This window comes from Vanellus vanellus (genome assembly GCF_965231255.1).
Source record: "Vanellus vanellus genome assembly, chromosome: 5".
NCBI lineage: Eukaryota > Metazoa > Chordata > Aves > Charadriiformes > Charadriidae > Vanellus > Vanellus vanellus.
In genome coordinates this window covers 57,911,371-57,932,371 of record NC_138910.1, presented here as the reverse complement: position 1 = coordinate 57,932,371, position 21,001 = coordinate 57,911,371, and the positions used below count along the sequence as shown (strand labels likewise).

The 21,001-nt window shown below is 37.9% G+C and overlaps 1 protein-coding gene across 2 annotated transcripts in view; it reads left to right on the top strand.

Annotated features, from left to right (window-relative positions):
- The first annotated feature begins 13,135 nt into the window (after positions 1-13,135).
- GPSM2 (G protein signaling modulator 2) overlaps positions 13,136-21,001 on the top strand; it is an 18,077-nt gene continuing 10,211 nt past the window's right edge. Inside the window, exons 1-2 of one of the 2 annotated variants that reach the window (XM_082484104.1) lie at positions 13,136-13,200; positions 19,566-19,787. In XM_082484104.1, the coding sequence (XP_082340230.1) occupies positions 13,139-13,200; positions 19,566-19,787 (284 nt within the window). In that variant the 5' untranslated portion in view covers positions 13,136-13,138. Of the gene's footprint in view, positions 13,201-19,551; positions 19,788-21,001 lie in introns of those variants that run through there. The other variant, XM_082484105.1, reaches the window with a different exon arrangement.

Here is a 21,001-nt window from a genome sequence, read left to right as displayed (position 1 = left end):
CACGACCCCGCGCCGTCCCAACCGGCCGTGTGGGCGGCGGTGCGTGGCCTGCCGGGCCGCCAGGTGTGTGGCGGACGCGGCCCTGCCGCCGTGTCCGCTTACACGCCGGTAACCTGAGCGCGGTTGCTGGGCGGGCCGTTCCCACCCGCGCCTTCCCCAGAGCGGGGAGAGGCGGCACGGCCGGGCCGCAGGTGCTGTGGTGGCCGGGCGGCTCCCTCCTCCCCCGCCCCTCTCCTCAGGGATGTGCCCCGCCCACCGCCTGGGCCCGTCCCTCCCTCCCCATTGGTCCGTATAAACGATGCGGCCTTCCGGCGGCGGGGCGGAGCGTGCGCAGAGAGCCGTTGGGCCGCCCCGCCCTGTGAGGGAGGGCGGCCCCGGCGGGGCGGGCGCGCGGGGATTGGTGGGTTCGAAGAGCGGCTGCGCGTGGGTGGGCGCTGCCCCCGCGCTCCCCCGCAGCGGCGATAGCTCTGAGAACGGCACCGGCGGCGCGCGGCACCTCAGTCCGCGGCCGCCTCGGCACCCAGGTGAGGTGCCGGCCCGGGGCGGGAAGGGGCGCCGGGAGGCCCGGTCGCCCGCTGCGAAGCCGGCGGCGGCCCGGGCGGGGGTCGCGTTGTGGGCGCAGCGGTGGGCGCTGGCTGTCAGGAAGGGGGGGTTGCGGGGCCCGCCCGGCCCAGGTGGGACTGCCGGGTCCCGCCGCCTGTCAGCACCTACTCCCGCTGTCGGGCGCTCCGGCGGCAGCGCCAGCTCCTCCGGTCCCGGCTCCACAAGGCTGCAGCGGCCTTAATCGCAGAGCCGCTTCTGAGCGGCCTGATGCGATGGCGAATAAACTCACTGTGTAGTCAGGTTTGGAAAGCTACGGTTTGTGTCTGAGGCCCGGTGTTTTGGCTTCCAGTGGTGCTTCTGGCAGTCGTCGACCTCACTACTTTGGAAACAAAAGCAATCCAGCCCTTGTTGAATGTATATCATTGAGAGATCACCCTTGTTTCTCTAGAGTGAGTTAGTAACAAAAAGGCGTTACATCCGATATCTTTAATCAGTTGTGTTGTGCTTAACGAGATAGGTAAGGATGATAAATAGTAAATAAAATTTTAAGGGGGTGAATGAAACGGGCTGTTAATATAACAGGAACCAAAGGACCTGCAAGCATGGTGTGAAGAGTGGAGTATACAGGGAACAAGCTCCAAACTCTGCAAGAACTTGAGTTAGGCATTATGTTGTGGCATATCTAAACTTATACCACACCTAGTCTTAGTTGTCCACTAGACTGTAGCTTTTGCTAGTCTAGTACCTCCCTTTCTTCTTTTGCTTGTTCACTTTTTGAGCAGAGGAGCATATTTAATCAGGAATTATTCTTTGTCCCTTTGTTGACCTGGTTGCAAAGATGCCAGTTGTACCCCACCTTGAAATTGTGGCCTTTTGTCTGCTTTAGATGCTTTTTCAGCCTAATGTGCTGTTCCTGTTAGATTCTTGCCAGCAGGCTGCAGGGTACATGCATCCTGGGTTGCCATGGAGAGCTACGCAACCATCTCAGAATTTAGAAGAACATGCTGAGTCTTGCATCTCAAAAAGATCAGTTAAGAGATTCCAGTCCCTCCTTAAATTTTGTCTGAAAACTTTATACCTTTTGTTTAAGTCATAATTTTATCAGAGCTGAAAATATCACAATGCAGTCCTTATAAATTCTTTGCTTATTTATTTTTATTGTGTGTTTAAACTAATTTGTAGGCCCCTACCAGTGTTCCTTCTTACTAGTTCCATTAATGGTTACCTAGACTTCTGAACTGTGGTTATGCATCCCTCTGGTGGGAAGGACTTTATACTTTCAGTTACTTCCATATAAAGCTGAGACAAAACTTACCTGAAACTTAAGACAGTTTTATTTGATTAGAAGAAAACCTGTATGAGTCTTGTCTGTTGCTTTATTTAAAATGCTGGTTTTTAAATGTTCTTGTAACTCTTTAAAGCAGCTTAAAACTACTTTGGATTGTACACTCCTGCTACTCTTGCTGGAGAATTGCTTTGGAACATGATGATTAGGTTAAATTAATTTTTGACAAGGTGTTGATAGGCATTTTACCATTTTGTTCTTGTGCTCTCGCAGTCACTTGGCTTAAATTCTTAAATTTTTTTTCTTTTCCTTTTTCCTGTGGCATTTAGAGAAAACAATTATTTCTCTTCTTAGACTTTCTTTTGGTAGTCAGCAAGGCAGTCTCTTCCAGTATAAATGTTGAGTAAAAGCACTGCAAAAAAGATAAAAAACCTGTTTCTTTTTGGCATGTTGCAGAGGAGAACAACACAATTTTGAAAATGAATCTTTACACCTTGTCAGGGTGGGGATTTATTGTTATTTTGCTAGACCTGTTTCTAATGTCAATTCTCAGCCTTTTCTTGTCAACAAATGACAGCAGACCAATTTCCTAAACCACTGTCCTTCAGGTCCCCGTGTGCAATATGATTTGGAGAGGAGCTTGGCTCCCTAGTAGTTAGGAAGGAAGAGTTTTATTAAGAAATGTATGTTTTTTCTAACAATAAATGTTATCTGTCTGTAGTTTTAATTATTGAACACGTGGGGAGTTTTTCTTGCTTTACACAGTTTATCTGGATTCTTCTGTTTTGCTTGAAACAGGATCATTTTTAGTTTCTCCTAGTTTCCCAGGTTTTAAAATTTAATAGCAAAGATATTTGTACTTTCCTCTTTTTGTCATTCTGTTTTTTGTAGCAGTTGTGCAGTCAGTTTCACTTTCCTCAACTTAGTCATTCCTGCCCAGGTCTAGTAACTATGGTCTTGGTTTTAGTAGTCTTTAAGGTTAGCATCATAATGAAATTGTTTATATTTAAGAAGTAATTATTGATATTATGACTTTCTGAAATATTAACCTGTTATGATGATTACTGTTCCAGTGAATGAAAGAATAGAAGGATACCAGGTGAAGAAAAAAAAAGAACCTTAACTTTTATTTAGGCATTTAATAGCAAGACAGCTATACAAATGATTGTATCAAAAAAATAAAGTATACTATTTTGTGGAAGACCATAACATTAGGAATATAAAATACATGAAAAAAAGAAGTGGAAAAACTGATAAGAGATGGTCTGAAATTTACGTAGTATTGAACAGATGATTAATGTCAAGCTGCCTCTTGGGACTCAAATTTGGCAGTGTTTGAAGAATATGGTTCTTGTTCATATAATAAAACACTTGTGTATTATAAACCTTTTACTAATATGAAGGAAAAACTTCCATGCAGCTGAGCTATAGGAAAAATAAACTATACATAATCTACCAAGAAGCTTCTCTAAATCTTTTTTATTTCTTTGCCATTTCTGTTTGCTACATTCTTTTTTCTGCTGTCATCATTCTGGTATACTGTTACGAATTTTGTTCCTTGCATGCAACACTTTGGGGCCTGTACCTTACCTAGCCATCATTGGTTTGTTAGAGGAGAGGATGCGCTGTTGTGACCAATAGTATTTTCTGATAACGTGTATATATAATGGATAAATCTGTGTCAATAGGGACAAAATGGAGCCCAGTTCAGTGTTTATCACACAGACTTAAAAAAACCCAAATGCTTTAACTAACATCTGAATAGATTTGTACCTGCATCCCAAATGTTAGAATAAATATGCAAAGCAGTTTACAAAGTGATGTGCCATAAATAAACTGTAACTGTATCTGTAGGAAGCAAACAATAAGAAAAAACAACACATGTTCTTCTCACTATAGTATGTGTTTATCGTGCGCTTTTACAGTTTTTACAGGTTGTAGCTGTATGTTGTTCAGCTGTAGACTCATAATTGAGAAGACAGTTAATACTTGAGAACTGAAGGGCCTATGTGATGCACCGAGCAATGCTGCTGGCAATAAACTATCATGGATCATTTCTGTGTAATACAGGTTCTATGAGAGTTACATCTGCTCCTTGCAGGATAAAAACTTGCTGGAGTGGTAATGAGTTCTTTATGCTGAATGCCTGCTTAATCTCTGAATGAGCATCACAGTGTGAAATAGGAAATTTGATAGAGCAGCTGTATTGCTTCACTTAAATTGCTGTTGTGTTTTACGCTCTTTCATTCTAAGGATTTTAATTTTTTTTTAATTTATGAAATCTTAAGATTCATTTTCCCCTCTCTCTGAAAAATGCTTTTGCAATCTGTCTTCTTTCTTTTACTTACCAGGATTGCTTTTTAAGAGATGTTATAGACCAAGAAGGAGCTGAGCTAAGTGGAACATTGTATTGGAGAGATTTGTGATCACCTTGCTCTATCAGCTTAAGTACAAATAGTCAACATTTTGTGCTGAACTTTCCCCATCTTTTGTTCTTTCACATCGTGTAACACGCTCCATTTCCCAAACTGAAGGTGCTTGAGTAAATGTCTTGTTGGCTGGGAGAGGCCTGCGATCTAGTGTATGTTAATTTGCATGATGAGATTGTCACTAATTAGCAGAAGGAGCAATGTTCAAATTTGCGTTCAGAATTTGGTAATAAAACTCTTACTGATTTTGTGGTAATATGATTTAAACTTACGCTAAGAATAAAAGGATCACAAGTTATTACTTTGTTGTGAACTGTCATTGAAGTCTACTGTGGCATTTAAGCACTTTAAAATTGCAAATCTCATCTTCAGTTGTGAGATGCTTGGAAAAAAGACAGCACACTATTTGTTTTCAGTCTATGAATGACAAAATGTAAAACCTTAGAACTCATTCTGATTAAAATGAAGGAATCCTAATACCTTGATGTATCAAATATGTGAAAAATTATCAGCTCTTCTGACTTTGCCTTTTTTTTAAGGCAAAGAGAGAATGTTATTCTACTGTCTTCCTGTATCTGAAATTTTAGTCTTGTTGCATTTAGTTTTCAGTGGCCTGGTTAGTTTTATTATGGGGATATTAGTTATATTCTGCTGGCACTTCATGTTCTCTTCCTTTCTTATTTTGTCATAGTGTGGGATTGCCTTCCTTCAGGATTTAAATAGATGGCTTACATAAACTTTCTGCAGGAATATCCTTATAATAAAAATGCTTGTGGTTACTTGTGTTAGCTACACCCAGTTCTTTAACTTGCACACTAGACAGTAATTACGTACATTAAGTAGCAAGCTGTTTTCCAGCTAAATACTGATTCTCTTACAAAAAAGATGTTCTGTTCTGGAAAGATATTCTCTGATAGAGGCACTGAGAGGTCCACCTTTGCATCATTAAACACTGACTGATATTTAATACACTCAGATATCAGTCTAATATGTGCATTTGTTGCTTCTTTGTGTTACTCTACTTAGTGGAAGTACGCGTACTAGCTGTTTGATTTTTTGTTTTTGTCTACAATTGTTCTAAGACTGTAAGTCACTATATGGCCCACATCATTGCCGGACGCCTTAAATATTTCTATTTACAAACCTATGCTATACCTTAACTATGCCTAATAGGGCACTTTTGCATTTACTGAAGTTATTAGAGTTGGCCTGGAACTATGACAGTACTCTGAATATACTAACAATGAGGATTAAGTTTCTGGCATCTCTTTCTGCTCTTAATTATTCCATTTTAAGGAATGTATTTACATTTCAATCTGGCTGCTGGGTGAAAATAGGGTGTTCAGTGTGAGTAGAAGTAGTGGATTCTGGCCAGAGATTTGAATGGTCCTTAACTGAAAGTTTTAAATTTTTCTTTAGTTTTTGGTGTGATATATGTTTCTCTTGTTGCATAGTGTGTATACAGTTTTATCTACTGCTTGGGTGTTTTGTATGCGAGGAAAAGAAAATAACTCTTAAGAATGCGGGTGAGCTTCGTTCTGACTCGGAAGAAGAAAGGCGCTTTCTGGATTCAGTTATCATGGTTGTTTGGAATAATTTTTTTATGATCTGGCAGAAATAACTTGTGTCATTAAGACTGCTTGTGTTTTAAGGTTGATAATTGTGAGCAACATGGAAAATAATGCTAGACAATGCTTACTTGTTAAAGGAAGCATTTGCACAATCCTTCAACAACAGAAGGGAAAAATGAACAAAAAGGGTACACAGTTTAGAAGGCTTGCAATGTTGCAGACCTTTAGTGTTACTTAAAGCCCCAAACGCTCTGTTAAACTACTTACTCCACAAACAGAAAGGAAAAAAACCTCCTCCTAATATATAGAATAAGTGGAAAGTATATACAGGGCATGTAGAAATGCTTCTAGACTTTAGTTTGCCTTTAATGGAACGCTGTATAAGCTAGGGCATCTAGTCTGCTATGCCAAAAAGAGATGTGAGTGAAGAGAGAATCAAGAGAAATTAGTCTATGTGAAAGAGCACAGAGGAAACGAACCTTGTCTAACCTGTATTTAGAACCCACCATGCAGCAAGGTCAGTTTGGTTTAGGTAACCAAAGAAATGAAGGAAACCACAAACAAACAACGTTTTTAGATATTGAGTCATAAATTAAATATCTCCACTGTTACTATGTCTGTCATAGTGCGGGACCATATTAGCAATTAGATAATAAATGTTGTACTCTGGTCTGGAGCTATGTTCCTCTAGAGTGGAATTAAAGTCCATGCTTTCATTTTCAGCTGTGGATGCAGTGAGATCCTTACTTCATTGTGAGCAAAATTTGTCTCCGAAATGCTCGCCAACTATTAGGTTCTATTTTTTATTTTTTTAACATCTCAATATTTAGAAAGATCTCATTGCTAGGACCTTTTTAAAGCTTATTTAAAAAATATAATTATAATTTTATATAATAGCATGATTTATAATTATATATTTAATCTTTTAATTGGTTGTGGGGTTTTATGCAATATTTTAATGACTGGTTTATATAGTTATTAGTTTTTTCAATAAAAGTCTTTTACAGTCCTACTTTGGGCTGTTCGGGGCATACTTGTGCTCCTTTGTCACTGGGGGGTTTCTCCTCCTGCAGTCATATTGATGAGTAAATTAAAGTAAATTGATAAGTAAATTTAAATACTTGGACAAAAAGCCTTTTCTTCCATTTGGGTAAATACAGTACTAGAAACAAATAGGGGAGAGAAGTGAAGAATAGAATCAGTTGGATCACTCAGGAGTTCATGACAGATGATAGTATTTGTGTGATTTTTCATTTAGCAATTATTTCAGTTTTTTGAGGGGAGGTGTCATGAGTGTCATAGCTCCTATCGTTAGTATCTACTCTTTTATAACCTCTGTGCTTCTGTTGACTGTCTGAAAGGACTACTGGTTATACTGAAGTAATTAAGTCTTGGGCATTAACTGGCTAAGAAGGGAGATGAAATAATTTCTTAAATAATGGAGTCATTTGCATAGTAATTCTGTTCTTTTGATTCATAAAAGGTAGTTAGCTATGCATCGATCAGTTCTGGTAATAAAATGCCTGTCTAGCCTTATGCTGTCAGTCACAATTTTTTGATTTTCTTTCCAGCAAGGAGCTGGTTTCATATATAGAAGGTAGCTCTGTCCACATGGTTTGGGGAAGGGAGAGGAAACTTCATATTACTTCTTCTGTGTGTATGCTATACGTGAAATTCCAAGCTTGTGGAGCAGTGGGATGGTAGGATTTCTATTTTGTTGAAAGAACATCATGTGTGGCCCAAAGCTGATACACTACCCATGCCTTCCACTGTTTTAGAATTGTCTGGAATATTCAGTAATGTGTCTTAGTTTCATGTGGGCCCATATTTATAAGTCAGCATGGTAAATATAATTGGGGTGGAGGAGGGAGCATCTGAATCAAGAACATTAGATAGTAGTATTAATTTATGTGCAGCTTGTCTGATAGCATAGGATGGGTTAGGCTGTGTCTTTCCCATGCTCCGTAGGGGTTTCAAGCTCTGCAGAATGTGCTTTGACACTCACGCCTAGAAGGAGTGTCTGAGGTAGGTGTTTACGAACCTCAGCTTTCCTGGTTTGTCCTTTAGATGCAACCGGTTAATGTCTGATGTGAGCTGTGCTTGGATTGTATACTGGAAAGTATGCTTGTATGCTGCTAAGCCAGTCCTTTAAAAGAAGCCCTGTGGTTTATTCTGTGGGTATCTGCTCCATATATAAATCCATGAGGAGAAAAAGGCAGTATTTCAGAGCAGGTATTGTTCCAGGTCATCGTTGACCCTGAATAAAACCTCAAATTCATTTTGTCAGTGAAGGTGATTTCTACGTGCTGTCAGCTAAGCAAAGCAGCTGTTGAACTTCTGTCAAAAGTGGTGCAGAGAGGAGTTTAAAATTAGGCTTCCAAGAGTAACCACACTGGTCGTAGTACAGTGTTTCTTGAATCTGCACAATCCACTGTCACGACTAGTCACTTGTGTTGTACTGTGCTCAAGGTTTGGAAAAAATAGCTTTTTCCCAACCTGGCACACAGTTATTTTAAAGTTCATTTACAGGGGAATATTTATTACTACAGAAATGCTAATGATAATGCTGTTCAATATGTAAATAAAAGATTAAACTTGATACAGAATTTTAAGGGGTATTTTTTGGCTTATTTTAGGTTTATTTATTAATTCAGGTTCATTTAAAAAATATCCTTGGACAGCATTGAAGACTAAAGTTATGGTTTGTCTAGTTCTGAGTGTTCCTTATTGTACTGTTTGTGTTTGTGTGCTGATTTGTATTTTGAAGGTCTGGAGCCAAGCTAATCTCCCTGTTTTGGTGATAGAATTGTCAGTATATTTTTGTTGTTTAATCTGTCTCTTTCTCCGTAGGGTATGCAAAGCTCTGTTTTGTTCTTGGATAATCCAGTTCAAGATTCTTGTCCTTTTTTTCAGCCTCTTCCTGAAAGGAAATTCAAATTAGTTCACCACTGGGAAATTTGCCTTAATGTTGAAACAACAAATCTCTGTAGCTAGTTTTTGGAAGGAAATACAATTTGTGCAGTCGGTCTGCTTTTGTCTGTTCTTTCCTCTAGTAGCTTTTGAATCTCTCAGTTAGTGCTGACTTCATTTGGCAGACGGTCCTTTCCTATCGGCTTGTGAAAAATAGCAGATGGGTAGAGAAGACATTACTTGATTGTCTCCTTTAGGGAAAGGCAGAAAGAATTGAACTGTTAGGTATTCTGTTTGTCAACCCCCAAGTGACCAGTCAGCCTGTCAGGCAGTCAGCCATGTAACTGCAGATAAGGAAAGCAATACTTTTGATCCTCTGACGAACTCCAAAAAGGAAGGTATGAGTCAAGGGAAGGAGCCAATGAAGCTGCAGAAATTTAAAGAGATGCAGGAGAAAAAAACATCTCCCTCTCTACAATATTGTGGTTATTGGTTCTATATACTGCTAATAAATAGCAATATCAGCTTTCTGTTGCTTACTGATTCATTTTCACTTGTGTGGAAATATGGTATTCTATCACAAGTTAAAATGAAAGAATCCATCGTAGCCATTCAGTGTAACTAAGAACTGCTAACTGATTAAAGTGATTGTCTACCATTGTGATAAAGTTGATAGTATATAATAAAGTATTTTCTGAAATGGAAAATGCCTTAAAACATGAAATGCTTGTCCGGAAGGTGTAATAACTAGGACAATTAGCTCGCATAACAGGCTTTTGAGAAAGAAGTTATAGCTGTTGTTTTATTGCTGTCAGTGACTTGAAATACACTGATTTGAAGATGGGGGAGTCTTGGTTTCTTCTGTAATATTTCTTAAGAGTGAGCCTCATTCAAGTTTTACCATATACATATATGTATCGTGCTGATTCACTTCAGTGATGTTAATGGAAGGTTGAGATGTACTTTCTTTGAATATCAGCCATTAGGCCTTGATTCTCTTTCTGAGAACACTGATAATAATTTTGTGAAAAATACTGAATAAGTGCAAGCGTGATGGGCTTTCACTTTTTAAAGCACTGTTGTGTGGGATTTCTTTCAGTATGTAACATTAGTATTTTACCATGATTTTTCGTTTAATTCATTGTAAAAGTTGTAGAAATTCATAGATTTTATGCAATTTCAGAGAATCAAGTTAAAAGTAGTTTCATATAATTTAGTAAGGAATTCAACCCCATGCTAAATACCAAGCTTCTATATCACTTCTATGTAAATCTGTGATTTAATAGAAAAGAATAAAAAATGACTTTTTGGCAGTGATAAGTACGTTTTTTTAGATAAAGCATTGAATTCAGGCAAAGTTAGCTTTTTACTGATGGTTTAATTGAAGATCCTTTAGCTATCTATAGTCAGGGTGGATAAGCCCTAACTATGGCTCACCATTTTCTCCTAATGAGTTGATAAAATGCATGTTTCGTCTATTATGGGCTATAAACTGGCTGCTGCATTCAATCGCCTTGCTTTATTTGATTTTGGGGTGTGTGTGTGGGTTGGTTTTGGTATCATACCTCTGTGCAATTAGTAATGCCAGTTTTATTTTCCACTTCTGAAGGAGGCCAAATCTTTTTTCTGTGTGCTTTTTTCTGCTACTTTGAAATTGCAAAAAACTAGGAATTCCTGCATTTGATAGCTGGAATAGTTGTGTATACAACTTTAGTTTTCTATTTTTTTTTTTCCTGAAAAGCAGCTCTTTAACATGGATGTGGATTTTGCATTGTTTAAAGGTGTGGAGAGAATAAATTTAAAGCAGCAGTTTTGCATTAATACAGATTATTTTTTTTTTTCCTAGTAAGCACCAAGTGCTTTTTTTCCTGCTACGTGAATTTTTAATTAAAAATGCAAGTTTAGGAGAAAGCCAGTTTCACTGTTAGATATGTGGGTAGACTAGACCCTCTCCTGATTTCTGTAAATTCAAGAGGCTTTTCTGCTGAAGTACTGTGTCCTCCGAGTCAATTTCATGTTGATCACCAGCTGGGGAAAGGCTTGGTTACACAGAGGTATTCTGAATAGTTAAGGTGCATCAGTTGAAAGAGCAAGGCTTAGTTTGCTGTAGTGTAATCCTCCCAAGGCCAGTTTACGCCCGAGAGATATTGTCTGTGGAAGTGTTCGTCGATTTCCACCTCCTGAATTTTGAAGTCACCACTCTAATTAATATGCTTTAATTTTTCTTACTGATTACACGTTGGCATGGCTGAAGGTATAACTTGATGTCCTAATGAGTTATGGGTGAAGGAAGCGAGGTATGAAGACCAGACCCAGTAATTGTTGTTGGATCTGTGATCATGATGTGTTGGCCAACACGGGTGTGTCTGTATCACCCTCCCAAGACCAGGAATGTGCCGTATGGCCAGTAAGGAGGGAAGAAAGCAGGAGTAGTGGTTCCAGCTGGTGGGAGATGGTGGCATTGGTCAGCGGATGAGGTTAAGTAAGAGGACAGAAGCGTAGCTCAGATAAAATGAAGTTATAAACAGCTGATGGGAAATGTACTTCTCAAAATAACTGATATTTAGATAAATGCAGTCATTCTGATGTACTTTTAAATATGACTCTTTTATTAAATTTGGCTTTTTATTTCTAAAAAAGCTTCTTAAAACAAAGTATTCAGTTAATTACAATGACAGTATAAATATATAAAAAAATTACCACAGTCATTATTTCATGATCTGTGGCAGTTGCCAACGTACACACTTTTTGTGGCGTGTACTAATTTGCATGAGTGTATCCATCTGTGGAAGAGAACTTTCAGTTCCCTTGCATTTGCTGAGCACCAGGAATGTTCATGGATGATTGTTGTAGACTGGCTGGCTTACAGCTATGTGCTTGTATGAATTATCTGATTTGAGGTTCAGACAAACTTCCGGAAACTAAATACCTGTAACAGTCTTCCCAGTATGTGGGTTGCAATGGTATTGTAAACTGTATGTGTCACACTTTGTAATTGCAAAAATATACCCACACCCACTTGTTGATGCCAAATAATTCTAATGATGAGCACGGAAGGGCAAAATAGTTGTTTGACTGGAAGAATGTGGATGGTCTGTTTGAGGGGTGCTGTCAAGCTAGAGTATGATGGGAAACATGAATCTTCGTAGCTGGTACTTGATAAAACTAGTAAGAGGAAGAGACATGGCCTACATAGACAATTAAAAATAGAGAGGGTTGCATTTTGTTGTGGTGACAGTGTTAAATCTGAGCTCTGCTCTTGTCTTTTGCCATCTCCTTTGTCTCTTGATGAAATATGTGTTTGTGAATTATGCAACTATATGTTTACTTGCAAAGGAAGGTAATATTAGTATTGAGCAGTAAATATGTCAACTCCTCTACTAAAAATATGCTTAAAAGTGGGTAGACTTTTGAATACAGAATTTCTTTTCTATTAATCTTTCCCTGCCAGCCTGAACATGTCTAACGGCTACGTGCTGGCTGCTGCAATGCCTTTGAAGCAGAGTTTGGAGCTCATATGACCATGGTGCAGAATTTTGGAATGTGAAGCCAGTGTAAAAAAAATCCACCCAAACTCCCATATGTCCCTCCTTTTCTTTTGGGAGCAGGGTGGGGAAGACGAAATGGAGCTGGCTTCTGTGCTCATAATGTTCTGGGTGGGGAAGACGAAACCTCTGCTGGCTTCTGTGCTCATAATGTTCTGGGTGGGATGATCTCCAGAATGGATGAACTCTGGGTGGGATTGTGTCAGCCAGTTCTGACTACTGTGGGACTTCAGTTAACTGTCAGGGTTTCAGCAGTACTGTTTGCATGTAAAGCAGTTTGTGATCTGTTTTATATTATGCCTTTCATTCTGTAGCTTTCATCCTTTAAGCTTTTTGCTTGGAACTTCATGAGGCCAGAGAATACTAAGAAGGGTAAATTACCAAAACAGAGAGCACTATTTTTTGTTAAACCTCCTTTGCTTTCTCTCTTGTCTACAGTAATTGCCATACGTATGTAGAAGGCTTTGGCTCTGGCTTTAGGTTCTTGATTGACGCTTCCTGCTTAGTAGGAGTAGTGTTATGCTTTTACATCAGCTGCAAATGGTTATGAGTTATTAACTGATGATGATACTTCAAGCCGAGCATCTTGTGTTCCCTTTGCAGAAACGCAGCTGAATGGAGCTTAAAGGGCCACAGATGAAAGAATTTGAACACGTTTCTGAAGGTTTAAGACGTGTCTGACAGTGACCTCCTTACCTTAGTAATAAAGAAGAGTTTTTCAACAGGAGCTTAGGATATCTTTACTCCAACTTATTAATATACTAACTGGAATGGTGTTCTGACAACAATTCTTCATAGTAAAGTACTTACCCTACTACAGAACGGTCTTATTTTCTCTACTGATAATGCAACTCAATGGAGGAAAGTAATGTTTTGATAAGCATGCGTGAAGATCATTCCTTTCATGTGCGATACAGGTAAGACTATTAATTTTAGTATGGATGAATAAGTGCTATTAAAAATAGACTAAACAAGTTGCAACAAATAGTTTGGTATCTGTTATTGCAACAGAAAGCTAAAATAACTTTTTTCTTTTCTTGGTTTTTGAACTATGGAAATTCCCTTTTGTTATACAGTAGATTATATTAATTACATTATTGTATAGTATTGGAACTCTGTGCGGTTGCAGAATAGTACATGATTGTCTGTATTTCCTTGTATTTCTGCTAGAATGATATGAAGCATGATTCCTGCATGGTAATATCTGCTCTCTCTTCTTTTAGCTTTCGGGCTGCATATGCAAATTGTTGAGTTTTCTCTGCTACAGTTCTCTGTACTTGTCTCATTATTGCTTTTATGAATGATGAATTTTTAGGTGTGCTGCCACCTACAGCAGTATTTTCCTTGCTACAAATAAAGAGATTTGATTGATAGATAGAAACTGCTTTGATTCCTTGGACTAAAAAAGTATTGTTATTGCAAGTCAAGAGGGTATGTGATTTCCCTTCTGAGAGCTTTTATCATTTTTCCTCTGGAATCCTATTTACAGACCTGGGACAACACGTTAGCATTGCGAACTCCCTCGAGTGAACCTGAACAACAGAAGCATTGTGTAGTGCACGGTATTTGGATGGGTGGTGATTGGAAGGGCAAATCTTCCAGCTCATTCAGTAGGAAGGGACACTGGAACACTGGAATGATTGTTTTAAAAATAAATAAAAAGCACAATTCCTGTTGTGTGCTCCCCCCCTCTACCCTGGTCATCCTTGCTTTGGGAGGCCTTTTCCTTGCTAGCTAACAGGAACAAAGCACTACCCTTACTTGTAAGACAGTGCATGCTGTGGCTTAAAATTAATTCTGAAAACGTTCTGACAGTGTTAGATTGCTGTTAGATTGGTCTTCTCTTTCATAGAACTACAGTGTTAGTTATGGTTAGCAGTGCAGGAAGCAGGAGGAGCTTTTTCATGGTCAGTCAGGAGAAAATTAGCAAATAAACTGTAATTTGCTCTCTGCTCTCTTTATTTTGCTAAAATCTTGATGTGGTGGCTTTGACAGCAGGAATCCCTCAGTGTGTGAGCATATTTCTTCTGTGCTAAGTGTTTCTTGAACATATCTAACTCCCAGCATTCCTGTAACATGTTTACCCACGCTGTTGCTGCCGCTCTTGGTCCTCCCCAGGCAGCTGTAGAAGATCCTTGCTCACTCTTCAATAAAAGCAGGAGCTGTTCAGGGTACTCTCATAGAAGTTAAATGGATGAAGTAAATGGTGTGGCCAATTGCCTGGTTTAAATTGACAAGCCAGAAGTAACTTCAAAAAAATTGGCAAGCACAGTCAGGCCAAAATGTCTTGCTACTTTATGCTGTATTTCAGTACAGGCTTGAATGAGACTGATTAACAATAAAAATATTAATGGCCTTATTAAACCTTTCTGTAATAACTGTAAACTGATGAACATTTAAAAAACATCAAGGCATAATTCTTTAATTTTTTTTTAATATTAAACTTTTCTAAAACTTAGAGAAATTGCAAATTAATTCAGTGTATTGAACTGGAATTTTATGATGAGTCAATTTAATAGCTACAATTTGTAAAGATTTTATTTGGTTGTAGTTTAAAATTTAATGCAGGAAAGAATAAGTCATAAATTACGGGGAGCGGTGGTTTTATTTATCAGTTTTAAAATTTTTTTACCTATGGATAGTGTCCTAGGCTTGTTTGGCTCTGACTACTTTTTCCTTACTTCTGATATTCCAATAGAACTGACTTTTAAAAGAAGCTGGTGGCCCACTCCTAAGTCAAGGCTTTACTATGGGTCTGTTTCTTACTGTGCAAGCTGTTGCTTTCTCCCCACAGTAGTTGACCAGTATCACTTTAGCAGCTATAAAATTGCTTATGCTGGTGGAAGGAAACTATTTTTTATTCTTACATTGTTTAGTGACTGAAAATAAAATGCTGAAGTTAATAGGTGGGACTAATATGTGATCTATAAAGTAAATATTTGTAGAACTCACTTGGCTTGGCCTGCAAAATTCATACACCAAAACCTTGTAACTGCTTTTATTTTGATTGGAGGAAAAGAACCCAAAATTCAGGCATGTGGTTTCTTTGTGTGTGTGTTGTTTCTAAATTTGCCATCAAACTTAGTTTGACTGAACACAGTGTTGCTTTGGAATGGTTAATGAGGTATGCTTCTGCATCGTGTATAGAAACCAAGAATAAGGGCAGGAGTCAGGAACAGCATGTGATCTTTATTATAGGATGCTGTGGTATTAGTGATTCTATGCATCTGAATTAAAGAGATATATAATAAGGGGTTTTTTTTGTTTGTTTGTGTTTAGGTATGTTATGTGTATCATCATGTTTCATGGCAAAGTGCATGGCAGCCCCATTACCCCTCAATGGCAAAAAATCCTCTTAGTGAGAACTAAGCAGAGTAAAACTAAACTAATTGTTTTAAAGATTGTAGTAATTGATGAATCTTCTTGCCTTCTTCTAGTGCTTTATATCTCACCAGTTTTCTGTTTATTTTAAGATGAGAACAGCTGAAGGAAGGGAGGCTCCAAAATGGGACAAAAAACCAGGCAGGCTAGGGTGGAGGCATATGCCTAGGGTTTATATTCTTATAAATGTAAAGGTTCAAAAGCGAATATGAAGAACTTCAGAGAAAAACAAGGGGAAAAAAAGAAAAAGAAAGGGGGCTGAGGGGGTGGGGATGGGATGAGAAAAGAAATGGGAGCCAGGCAAGATGAAAAGCTTAGAGGGACAGATAAGGATGAGGTAGTTTTACAAATGAGAAATTATTCAGGAGCCGCCAACCCTTCAGAGAACAGGTCCAGGCAACTATAAACAGAGTAACAAAACGAAGCCCTGTATGAGTATATATCCACAGTGATATCTGGAAGAACATTATCCTGTTTAGCAGGAACGGAATTTCATTATAAGTACACAGATGAATGGGCCCTGTTCTCGTCTTGATTCAATGTATCTTTTGTTTAGCCATTGGGTGTTGAATAAATAACTAATTCAATTCAGCCCTGGGAACAGAGGCAGTAATTTCATATTCTCCTTGTAACTATTTAATGACTTCCTAAAACATTGATAACCTAGCCCTGGCTACTCTGCCGACATGCTATTTAACCATTAGTAGTGGCAGTTAAAACATTCCTAAGAGGTGATGTTTTTTTGAGTGAACACCTATGTAAATCTTTAACAAAACAGACAAAAAAAAAACCCAACAAAACAGTTGTTAATTTTCATAACAGTTCTTTAAGTAATGGAGGAAAAAAGAAAAAACCCAAGTCTCTTCTGAGTCCAGTTTTGGTATTTAATGGATAAGCCTAGCAAGCTTTTAAAATAACTGAATGAGTTCACAGCGCTCATATAATGTGAATAAAATATTAATACTGGGTACAGGCAATTGTGGAAATAAATATTTCATTTTCTCTGTTTTTTTTTTTTATAGTTTATTTAGACTTTGAAATTGCAGAATGTCAGTAAGAATGGATCCAAATGGGATTACAGTTTTAATTTGCTGTACAGATTCTAGCAACCTGTTAATGCAACCTTTCTAGAGTTGTGCTGAAGAGTAGTGTTAAATTTTGGGTTCTTTTTTACTCAAACAATTACTAATTCTCATTTACTTCCTGTAATTCTGGTTGAATTGAAGCACTCTGTAATAACAGCTGATTTTCATCAGCCTGGGTATAAGCCAGTTATAGTCATAGTTAGTTATGTGTTGTATAAAAAACCCCAAATCTTTTATTTTTATAAGTTATATGAAGTCTGGGTTGCAAAGTCAAAAGATTGTTTCAAGTTCCTTGATGAAATGGTAATGCTGCCTTGGCATTTGGCAGTCTTTGGCATAGTGTGAATTTAATTGAATGTAGTCTATCAGGAAAATGACCGGTCCATAGCGTTCTCTGATATCGTCTTTGTACCTTTTTAAACTGTGCCTTTTGCTCATTGATTAGGTGGCTGATGCATCACAGTTGCAATTCAAAACATGATGTTTTTTTAATGGGATAAATTAACTTATAGAACTGGAGTCCAATATAGCATTTTGACTATTATGTTACATACTCATTTTACTGAAAACTCTTTTTAGCCGTTCAAGCTAAAAATGTAAAGAAGTGAATGTGATTGTGTAATGGTCTAAATCTTCGCACTAAGGAGCACCATATTTTCTAGCCATCACTTTAATTGGACATGTCAGATAACATGAGGTGCCCGGAGAGAACCTCTTTGGATAGGATTAAGATTACCCAATGAAGTGTTTTAAGTCTTAAACCTTCAGTTGCTGATGGTGTAATCATTTCTGCCTTGTACTTAACCGTACTTAATCATTTCTGCCTTTTTCTGTCTTACGTTCAACACATGCACAATGTAATAAAAACCAGGTTGTGTGTTTGCACAAATAAGAATGCTTTAACTTCTCTGAGAAGAGTTTCCAAACCTAAAAATACTGCATGTGTTATGGATATCCAACCTGAGAAGTTGGGCTTGGGAAGAACTTCATGCCTGAGTTTTTATTTGCTGTCTGCATCTTTACCAACTATCAAGCATACAGTGTTTTTAATTGCAAAAGTTAAATATGTCTGTCATCTCATTGTGCTTAAGTTGTGGAATGTCGAAGACCAGCAGGTATGGTACTATTTTGTGTTGCTAGCTGATTTTACTTATGAGCCGAATTCTTCTGTTTCTTTTGAAAGTAATTGGATTCTTCAAATATATTTCCTTCTTGGTCATATTTGAGTAGAATGTTGTATGACCTATTTTTTTCCGATTTAGAAAAATAAATAAATATAAGCATTGCAGGTATGTTAAATACTTCATCGCTATGTCTTGTCAAAGCAGCTGTCTTCTGGTGTTGCCATTAAAAAAACTTTTGGAAAAGCCAACCTTTGATTGTTGCTATTGTTGCTATTGTTGCATCTGCGCATATGAAGGAAAACGGTTTTAGGAATAGAATTATAAATAGTTTATTCTTACAACCAGGTGAATATCAAATGATGACATAACGAGGATATCTTTACACCAATATTCTGTTTTGGAGTGCAAGCCTTTATACTTATTGTATAATCCATCTTAGAGGAAAAATCAAAACAATATACAAATTTACCAAGTTGATGTTCACTTTTTTGGCTATATTAGCACATGCTTTTTAAACACTTACAGAATGTCTTTTACTGAGTTTTCTTTTGGAAAAAAATCTTTTAAAAGTAGAATGATGACATTTTTTTGAGCTTTTTAAAATGCTTATATCTTGAAAAAGCTAGAGAACCGTATTGCTTCATGATCAAGAACATAGACTCTTCTTCCTACTCATCCTCCTCTCCCATACCTCCTTCACATCTTGGAACTGGAAAGTAGGAAATGTTTGCATATAGTCATTAACACTTACTGAACTGTTAGCTTTTGTGTACCTGAATTCACAGTAGCAAAAATATATATGAATGGTTTTTGGCACCTGCAGTTCTCTAACAACTTCTTTGATCATTTTTCAAACTGTATTCTTCTACAAATTCTGCTATAAATTAATTCATGAGTATCTTCTTTACTGCTTGCAGTATTTTGTACCATATAATTACACAATTATTCGCTCATAATAATAAAAAATGTTCCAGAGGGTTCTGGAATGATGGCATCTCAGTTAAGTAACTTGAATTGACGTACATTTTGTCGTTAGTTCAATGTAGATTTTTTTCTTTACACTCTGAGAATTTTCATTTTCACTATAGGAAATAATGAAGTGCCAAGGAGTATTGAAATACACCGGAAACAACCTTGGGAAAAATAGTCATGGTCCTTGATACACAGGAATATTTGAATTTTAGTGGTTTGGGTTTTTTTTCATAAGACATTTGAATTTTAGTGGTTTGTTTTTTTTTCATAAGACATTTTATGGGTAACTATGATATCAGCCTGAAAATAAAAGTACTTACATTTGTCAAAATCAGTATTTGCCAATAATAGCTTGGTTTCTAAGTCACTCTTCTGGAATTGTGTAGATGGTGAAAACCCTGCATTGTTGAATCCTACAGGTGCTATATATGGACAAAGCAGTGTTTGGATTTCCTCCCTGAGACTGAAAGAAAGAAAGAAAAATAGTTGAAGCTATTTGTTCTAATATTATGTTTGCTCATCACTGTTGAAGTTGCAATTTCCATCTCAGTGTTAGTTTCTGTAATATTACAGTACCGAGCTCATTGCTTGTACTGTGGAGCTGGCTCCCTGTCCTGAACAGGGAGACGCTCTGTGTGAAATAACCTCTTCAGAACTCAGGTTATTGGACATAGTACTAGGTTTAGAGTGACAGTTTTTCTTTTTACTTAAATTGTGCAGGATGGAGGCTTCGTGCCTAGAGCTGGCTTTGGAAGGTGAGCGCCTGTGTAAAGCAGGAGATTGCCGAGCTGGTGTATCTTTCTTTGAAGCAGCTGTTCAGGTTGGAACTGAAGATTTAAAAACACTCAGTGCTATTTACAGCCAGTTAGGCAATGCCTATTTCTACTTGCATGAATATGCAAAGGCCTTGGAGTACCATCACCATGATTTAACTCTTGCAAGGTAATCTTGTGTCTGTTTTTAACTGTGCTCTCCGTTTCATCCCATTCTTGTAGACATGCGCAGCTGGCTATTCATTTTCCTAACAAACCTTGCTATTAATACTGGATAATGTGTGAATGTGGTGATGGCAGAAGGCAGGGGGGTCTGGCAGGTAACTTGATTGCCCTTTAACCTGGGAGCTAATACTCGGTCTAGCACCATAATCCTAGTACTGACTTGAGGCCTCACCAGGTTTGTGGCTAATTAAGTTGCCTCTTTAAATCCACCCTTTCTTTACCCTTTCCTGTTTCTAAAACTCAGTCTTTCTGGTTCTCTGGAATGTTGACTGGATCTCTTGTTTAATCATTCATGTTTCTCTGTGTAAAACTCAGTGTGAAAACTCATAATAGTGTGATACCTAAAAACCCTGTGCATTTCATGCACTATTTATGCATCTGACTTTTAATGATTTACTATAGATCCAATAAAAGACAGAGGTACCTAATGTACTTAACCTCGATTTAGGCACAAACTACTTCTTCCCGCTGCCTTAACCTGTAACCTTGTGGGAACTTGTTTTGTTGTGTTATCCCCAAGTAGCAGGGTCTGAGTGGTTCAGGCCCAGTCTTTTGTCTTAGTCTCGTTTAGAACCTAGAAATGTAGCGTGACCAGTATGTCTCGTACATACTATAAGACTATGATCATCGAGTGAAATGCAGAAACAGTTAAACATCTCTAATGCTGGGACTGTCTTTCTGTATAATAATTAAGAATTTTCTCTTTATTCTTGTCCTAAAAGAAGTTATTTATTTTTAACGTTGAGTAGATCCTCTGCAGAAGATGAAAGACCAATTTTGAGACATAACTGGTCAAAAATGTTGATTTCCTTAAAATAAGGTATCCCTCTCCCCATTTTTATAAATTTATAGTTAATAATGCAGATTAAATGCACGTCTGAAAATGTTTGCATCCACATACGTGATGAAAATCTATCGTAGCTTGAAGGACTCCTCAGAATGACTTCAGCAGGCTCATATGAATGCATAAACGGCACCAACAAAATTAAATGTCTGTAACAAGGCAATGTTTATGTGAATGCATTTTAGATATAAAATGAACCGAATACATATGCATTAGATGTTTGGAATCTCTTTTCATAATTCTTCTAATTCTCTGCCATACATTGATCTTGTGCTTGGTTTCAAATTATATTTACCGGGTGCTTTATTTCTGCA